Source organism: Myotis davidii, unplaced genomic scaffold (assembly GCF_000327345.1).
Source record: "Myotis davidii unplaced genomic scaffold, ASM32734v1 scaffold573, whole genome shotgun sequence".
Lineage (NCBI taxonomy): Eukaryota > Metazoa > Chordata > Mammalia > Chiroptera > Vespertilionidae > Myotis > Myotis davidii.
The window spans coordinates 2,539,743-2,547,514 of NW_006285997.1; the positions used below are offsets into that span (position 1 = coordinate 2,539,743).

Below are 7,772 nucleotides of genomic sequence, written 5' to 3' on the forward strand. Positions count from 1 at the left end.
AATCAGCCCTGGAGACCTTCCCAGGCTTGTGTTTTGAAACCAGCTTTTCCCTGTGATCCTTCGGGGAGAGAGAGAGAGAGAGAGAGAGAGAGAGAGAGAGAAAGAATTGTCTCCATACTTTAGTTTTGGAGTTTGGGGAAGGAAGAGATGGCTGTTAATGTCCTAAATTCCTAATTGCCTGGGAGACCTCTGCAGTAACTCCTGAGTTAAATGCTAGTAAACAACCTTTGACAGTGTTCTCACTGCTTCTTCTAATTGCTGTTAGTGACACAGTCCACTCACTCATTGCCCAGAGGGACTGAGGAGCTGGTACCATCATGCTGGGCTTTGAAAAGAAAACACATACTTTTCTTACCATGAAAGAGACTGCTAATCAGGCTGCCGCTGGCGGCTGACGCTGAAACGTCTTCCGCATGAGGGGGCGCTGTGCTGGTCGGAGCTGGGCCTCTGCCTTTCCTTAGAGCCGCTCTACCTTCTCGGCAGACATAACCAGGTTAGGGTGCCACCAGTCTTCCCAGCGCGCAGTCCGTCAGCCCTTATCCCGCGGGAGACCCGGCTGAGTACCAGCGTTTGATTCTCAGGAGTCAGCAGCCTCCCAGCCTCTCAGTCCCCTTTGCCGTCCGTCCGACTTCCTCTTCCTCCTCGCTGACAGCGGTGATGCGCGGTGCTCTCTGCTCTCCGGCTTCTTAGTGTAGACAGAGAAAGAGGAGCTTCCGTGGGACAGGAGAAGCGCTGGGCAGCGAGGTCGGGTCAAGAGATTGTGAGCCTCCGGCCGCAGGAAATGCCATCAGCCGTTACGTCAGATATTGCTGCGGTCAAGCTCGTTAGCCTCTTGCATGTTTTGGAATAAACATTGATGGCAACTTTGCAAGGAAGATGGTGGTTTTGCCTCCTGGAGCCAGATAAGCAGCCCCTCTTCTCTAGTAGCTTCTGAACATAAGCAGACGTTGTCCCGGGGACCTGCTCTGTTCCTGCTTTTCCCTGCAGTGCTGGCGGCGTTGCTGAGGCCTGTCCCAGCTTCTCAGCGGGGGAACAGATATCCCCGCCGCCCCTCCATCAAGAACTTAGAACCCATTCCTTCCCGAAGGCATGGGATGCATGGCCTGTTCTCCAGGCGGTGCTGTCAGGACATGAGTGTTTTGGCAGGGCCGTGGGAAACCCGACCCCTCACCTGTGCCTCTCTGTGTTCTCCTCCTCAGACAAGTTCTGGTATTGCCGGCTCTCCCCCAACCACAAGGTCCTGCACTACGGAGACCTGGAGGAGAGTCCTCAGGGAGAGGTGCCCCACGACTCCTTGCAGGACAAGCGTAAGTGCCCTCCCGCGGGCGGCCGGAGGTGGGGGGGCGGGTCTTGCTTGTTTCACGGTCACTAAATATCATGCAGAAAAGCTATCCATCCGCCTACATAAACCACCGTAAGTCCTGGCCTGGGCGTCCTCAGGAAGCACAAGACCTTTGTGGCTTCGTGCTGGGGACTGGACAGGGAAGGCGGAAAAGGGTGTGAACCTGGGGTTCCGTCGTCCACTTTCACATGACTTACCCAGGTGCTGTTTCAGACGGAAATAATCATGACGCCGCCCACATTTACTTGTTATAGTCCAGTGTATCCCATAATCTGATGCAAAGCTAATGGCAGGCCCAAATACGCTGCAGTAATCAAAGAGAGCTTCCCGGAGGAGGCAGCAGCTAAGCACAGCCTTGAGACGGCACAAAGATGGCGGTCGCATTTAAGCTCTTTGTCTAGAAAAGGTACTCTCTGCCTCTGTTTCCCAACTTCTCCAAAGACGTAGCACAGACACTGGGAATTTACAGTGATCTGCATGTTATTGTTTCCTAAATATTCCCTGAAATATATATTAGTTGTATTTATTTGCTTTTTCTGTAAGACATCTGTTTTAATGTATGCATTTTGAATAACCAGTACTTTGATAGATTATTTTAGCCCAACACCAAACCAGGTTACAGGTTTTCTTAGGCACTATTAAGTATACACATTAAAGGGAGGATTATAGAAACATTAAAGTATACAAGCCAATGAATTAATTTGAGAGAGAAATGAGACGAAATGAACACAGCCTCAGAAGGTATCCCAGGAAGAGAAATCAAAGAAGGAGAAAAATAAAGACACTGTAAGCAGCCTTTGTAAGTCACACCGGCCCTGCAGTGAGTCCTATCCGTGGGTCCCAGATGGAGCACTGACCCCCAAGTGCCTGCACCTAACCTCTCGTCATCCCAGGCCCACGGAGGTCAAGTCTGTCTGGCCTCCCTTGAAGCCCATGGCATCGAAGGCGAAAATAGCCCAAGAGGGGAAAATCCTGACAAAGTCAGACTCTGCTGACATGTCAGGCAGCCGGGACCTTCTCTCCTCCTCCAGCTCAAAAGTGGGGCGGTCCGGGCTTTGTAGTGTCATTTGGCTCAGAACGCAGTCTCCTTTCGTAGGCGCACTGCCTCCCAGCGCTGTTGTTGGCACTGTTCATGGGAAGAGAAGGAAAGGGAACCCTTTCGCTGCAGAGCCTGGGGCAGTGCCTGTGCCCCTGCAGTGGGCACCTGGGCCTCTGTCTGTAAGGAGGACCCTCCCTCAGGTCTCAGGAAACACTCCCTACCCCACTGTGGACAAGCTGGACCCGTGGCTCTGAGGATGGGTCTGGGACCAGCATCCCTGGGGGACTTCCTAGAAATGCAGAGTGTAGGCCTCACTCCCAGACCTGCCGAATCAGATTCTAGGGATGAGGACCCATCCACTGCCCTCTAAACCAAGAACCCATAGGTGTGCAGGTATGTGTGTGCGCGTGTGTATGTGTGTGCGCATTGGAGACAGCACATCTGTGTGCACATCTGTCCAGAGGGGGTGTATCCATGTAATGACGTCAAGTGAAGCTATGATGTGCCTGAGCTGAGAAGGCCTGGCCTCGGACACTAAGTCTGCTGGCTCAAGCCTGCTGCCTGGTTTGCATGTGATTCCAACGACACACCCTGCCTGGCGCCCAATGGCCCTTTCTCTTGGAGCCCTTAAAAGTCAGAAACGTCATTCCACCAGAGGCGTGAACCAGGCCTTCAGTGAATGTCCAGTGCCATCGTTCATGCCTGGGACACGGCCCTGCCTTGAGACCAAGGGGGACATTGCCTTCCGCCCCTTCAGTCAATCAGTGCTGGATATCGAAGCGTCACAGAATCCTCTTCCTACAGAGCGTGGGGAGGGTGGGAGACTCCGTAGCTGTCTCCATCCCTGAAGGTTTAGGAAATCAGTTCCTCTTATCATATTTGTTTTGTTTGACAGGAAATAGGGCCTTAAAAATCCATATCTCCCTCCATCCCCTCGCCCCCCCGCCCCCACCAGGTTGACAGGCCCACATCACCCCCACGAACACTAGACTGCATTGGCTTTCAGCCCCGGCCCCTCGGTGCCTCCCTTTGAGAGAATCTAGGCCATCGCTCTGCACTCCCACATCAAAGGGGCCGGGAGGAGGCGACGCCCCCACACACAAGGCGATGAAGCCGATCACGGAAGACGAGAGGAGCGGCTGAGACCACAAAGCCAGTGGGCGATGTGGGTCCGTGATGCTCGGCGAGTAATTCCCGTCCCCAGTCTACCGAGAGAATGAACTCTGATTATTGATAATGAAAACAACTCCAAATGACATGTAGTGAGGGCTCACTCTGTGCCAGGCACTGTGCCAAGAACCTTAAATCATCCTCCTGACAACCTGACGAGGTAGATACCATTGCCCTTGTTTTACAGATAAGGAAACTGAGGCAGAGGAAAATTAGGTGACTTGTTCAGGGTCACATGGCTACTAAGTGGTAGGACAAAGATCTGATTGCCATCATCCAACACCATGGCCCAGCCTTGCACCGCTGCTCTGCGCCGCCTGGATTAAAAGCAGCCGTGATTGTGGCTCCAACATCAGAGCAGCCCTCTGAGGGGGATGATGTCATCGTTTCACATTGCAGGCGAGGAGGCTTCGGCTCCCAGACATCAGCCCCACGTGGGACAGCCAGTAGGTGGGTCTGGATTTCAAAGCCAGGCTCTGCGGCTCCCATGCTGCCGGCTTACAGACCGGATTCTTCACAGGCTGCCCTGGGCCCAGCCTGTCCCTCCTCCTCCGTAACTCCGCCCACAGAGGCTGTGTCCACAGCAGGTGCTCAGCTCACCAGCCACTTCCTGGGAGACTTCTGCCTCCACCAGCTCCCTGTGGTGAAGACCAACACTGTGTTTATCATGGTGGCCATATTTACTTGTGCAATGGTATTTTTGTTTTAAGTCACAATGAAAGTTCCTTCTATAGGTGTTAGCACTCAAAGAGTTTGCTGAACGTTTCTGAAGGGATAACCACATCAGGGCTGTTTCTGGTGTGAGTGGGGTGCTGACACCTTCCAAACCTGGGGAGAAATCATGGCCCACCAAGGGAGCATGGAGGGGAAGAGAGAGCAATCACCCCAGCTCTGTCCCCCACTAGCTATGTGACTTCACATCTTTATTTCCTCTCCTTAGGTCTCAGTCTTCCCATCTGTACAGTGGGTGTGTTGAATTAGATCATCTCAATCCAGCTCAAAGTGAAGAGAGCATAGAAAGAAATGAAACCAATGCCCCAAGGATTTAGAGTTGAGGGTAGGGTGCCAGTAGTGACCATCCTGTTCTCATATCTCTTGGCCCCACTTCTCTATGCTGCCCACCCCCCCTGCAAAAAAAAAGACCTCATAGAAACTCTTGCCTGGCTTTCACCTCACCCAGAGCCCTCTGCTGCTCTCTCAGAGAGCCATGAGTCTGGTTCTGCTCATGGCAATAGAGAGGGCCTAATTCTCCAGTGCCTCTAGAGCAGTGGTTCTCAACCTTCCTAATGCCGCGACCCTTTAATACAGTTCCTCATGTTGTGGTGACCCCCAACCATAAAATTATTTTCGTTGCTACTTCATAACTGTAATTCTGCTACTGTGATGAATCGTCATGTAAATATCTGATATGCAGGATGTATTTTCAGGGGTCGCGACCCACAGGTTGAGAACCGCTGCCAAGAGGCAACGTAGGCAAAGAACGGCCTTTAAAAGCCACTGTGTGCTTTTAGAATTAGTGTTTTCCTTTTAGCCGAACTCCTGTCACAGGCAGCGTGTCTCCTTGACAGGGACAATGCCTGTGAGGAATGTGAAGTCTGTCCTGCCGCAAGCAAGGTGGGAAAGCGCCCGTTCCCCCCTGAGCCCTCTCCTTGGACTCTGAAGGCTGCTCCCCCAACAGCCTCCGTGCTCATCGTGTCCCCTTCCGCATGGTGGGTTCGGAGCCACGGGCAGCTACTATTTATAGATTGTAGACTGGTTCACTGACCGTGTTGCAGATTATGCAGCAAAAGACCTCCTGCGTCTGAGGTACTCATGACTCATGTGCCATCTGACGCTGGGGAAGGCTTTCTGAACCGGTGGCTCATTGTGTCAAATCCACTTCAGTGGTGGCTTCTCCACTGAACAGTAAACCTGACTACCCCAAACGCCCTGCCCTCTAAGGTCATCAATAGGCAGCCGGGCAGGCCACCGAGAGGAACAGGGCTGCTTGCCGGTTGTGAACCTGGGTTTGAGGAGAACTGACGTTTGCAGTTGTCGTCGGCAGTGGGTTCGGGAAGCTTCGGGACCGACTGCAGGTCCTGCCAGTGCGAGGGGGAGAGGCAGAGGCAGGAGCGGGCTCCAGGGTGAAGGTTCCGCCCCTCAGGGTAGACTGCAAGGCTCCGCTCCGCTGCAGGAACAAACACCCCGAATCTCAGTGCTCAGGACAGTCAGAGTCCGTGTTCCCTCCCCGCGTTACGTAACTGACATGGGCCACTTCCTCGGGGACACGGGCCAGTGGCTGCCCTGCCATCCCTTAGCCGTGCCATCTGGATGGAACATGCGGCCTCTTCAGTTTCTCGGGGAGAGAGGCTGGTGGGCATGGACTTTTCCCCGCCTCCCTCAGTTAAAGAGACTGGCATTTCCCCTCACACTGCATTGGCCAGAACTAACCACTTGGCCCCAAAGGTTGCTGGGAAGTGTAGTCGTCCATATGCTGGAAAGAAAGGAAAGCCAGATATTAGTGAGTACAAGTAATGGGCTGTAGAGTCAGGACTGCAAGGTGAAGGAACAGACACCGTGGGTCAGATGGCTGGGGAGAGGGGGGGAGGGCGCACGGGGGGGCGGAGTGCAGAGATTCCCAAAGGGTGATGGCCGCCCCAGTCTTCTCTCGGGTTGGAGAAGGCCCCCGCATGTCGGCAGATTTGCACACACTTCTGATCTGTTTCCGGGTTCCTGGGAAACGTTAGCTTTTAAGGGGTTTTCCTGTTGTACCGCTTTGATAGTCTGTCTATGTTATGATTCTGTCATCCTCTAAGTGTGACCCTCACAACTCAATTCCCCATTAAAAGTATGTGAACTTTAATTGTGGAATTTCTCGTCTTCTTCGCCATTAAGGGAATAATTACTGGTTGATTACTTAGAATTCAGTACTCAAAGCTTCCGCAGATCCGAAGTGAGACTCACAGTTTCTTATGGGACAAAAGATTAGTAATTGGAGAGGGACAGGTGACTGAATTTTTTTTAAGGTTCCAAGTCCCCCCCCCCCCTTCTCTCTCTCTCTCGTTACTTTAACAAAACGTTTTAAATGCAAACACCTTTCCATCTCTTTTTATCTCCTTTCAAATCCTGAGTAAGACAGGAGATAGCATCTTTTCATCTAACTGTGCGAGAAATACCAGCTACCATTTCCTATCAGGAAGGAACAGTCCCTTCCTTGCGGTTCAGTGTCATTGTCTGTGAGACAGGGAGAATGAGCCCTGCCTTGCAGAACTGTTGTGGGAATAATGAGCTGGGGACGGGGAGAATGACAGTGAGGGCTCAGGACTGTTTAGTCAAATAAATGTTTTATGATAGGGCTGCTTTTCCTCATACCCAAACTCGGAGACTAAATAGAAGCAGATACTTCATCGAGAGACCCTGATACTCGAAGCACTTGGCCTTGTTTTTGGCCCTCAGTGTCTTCCACAATGTCAGTATCAGTACCACTGTTGCTGTTACCATGACTGCCTCCTCTAATTCTGTCACTTTTCACGTGACTGCCATGGGATTTTTTTTTTTTTTTTAGGTATTTGTCTTAATGAACTAAATTCTGTTTATCAACATGGATTTTTCTCCCCAGGGAAGCTTTTTGCCAGAATATAAGAATATATATCCGTTTCCAAGCCCTGGGCACTGCCTGCCTTCTCTTCCTCTTTGCAGGTTTCTTTCTCTTTGCTGTGGTTTCTGGGGTGGCCGCTGGGCTAGCAGGCGCCATGCTCCGTCCTGCTTCTCTGCTGGCATCTCAGCTTTGGCACGGTGGCGTTACTGTCATTTCTTTTATGAATTGCAGTGCCGGTGGCAGACATCAAAGCGGTGGTGACAGGGAAGGACTGCCCTCATATGAAGGAGAAAGGTGCCCTTAAACAAAACAAGGTATGGCTTCCAAATAATGGCATGTAGTTCTGTCTGAGCAACGCAGCAGCCGTGGGCCCAGCCTCCGTTCTTTAGCAACAATGCGCATGTGTGTGCATGCCTGCCTGCCTGCGTCCCTGTGTGTGTGTGTGTGTTGGGGGGGGGGGGGGTGCACATCTTTCTCTTTTCCTGATTTCTTTTACATCTGTCAGCTTTATTTTCCCTCCCACCAATCATGTGTTGAATCCGTTCTCTCCTCCCTATGTCCAGCCCTAGGACTTGCCCTCTCGCTGTTGTCCCTGGCTTCTCTCCAGCCTTCTCCGTACACACACACACACACACACACACACA

General features: G+C 52.1%; 1 protein-coding gene across 1 annotated transcript in view; it reads left to right on the forward strand.

Annotated features, from left to right (window-relative positions):
- Positions 1–7,772, forward strand: part of ELMO1 (engulfment and cell motility 1) — a 396,326-nt gene that overhangs the window by 380,800 nt on the left and 7,754 nt on the right. The window contains exons 18-20 of the mRNA XM_015559688.1: positions 696–760; positions 945–1,307; positions 7,360–7,442. Of these exons, the coding sequence (XP_015415174.1) occupies positions 696–760; positions 945–1,307; positions 7,360–7,442 (511 nt within the window). The remainder of the gene's footprint in view (positions 1–695; positions 761–944; positions 1,308–7,359; positions 7,443–7,772) is intronic.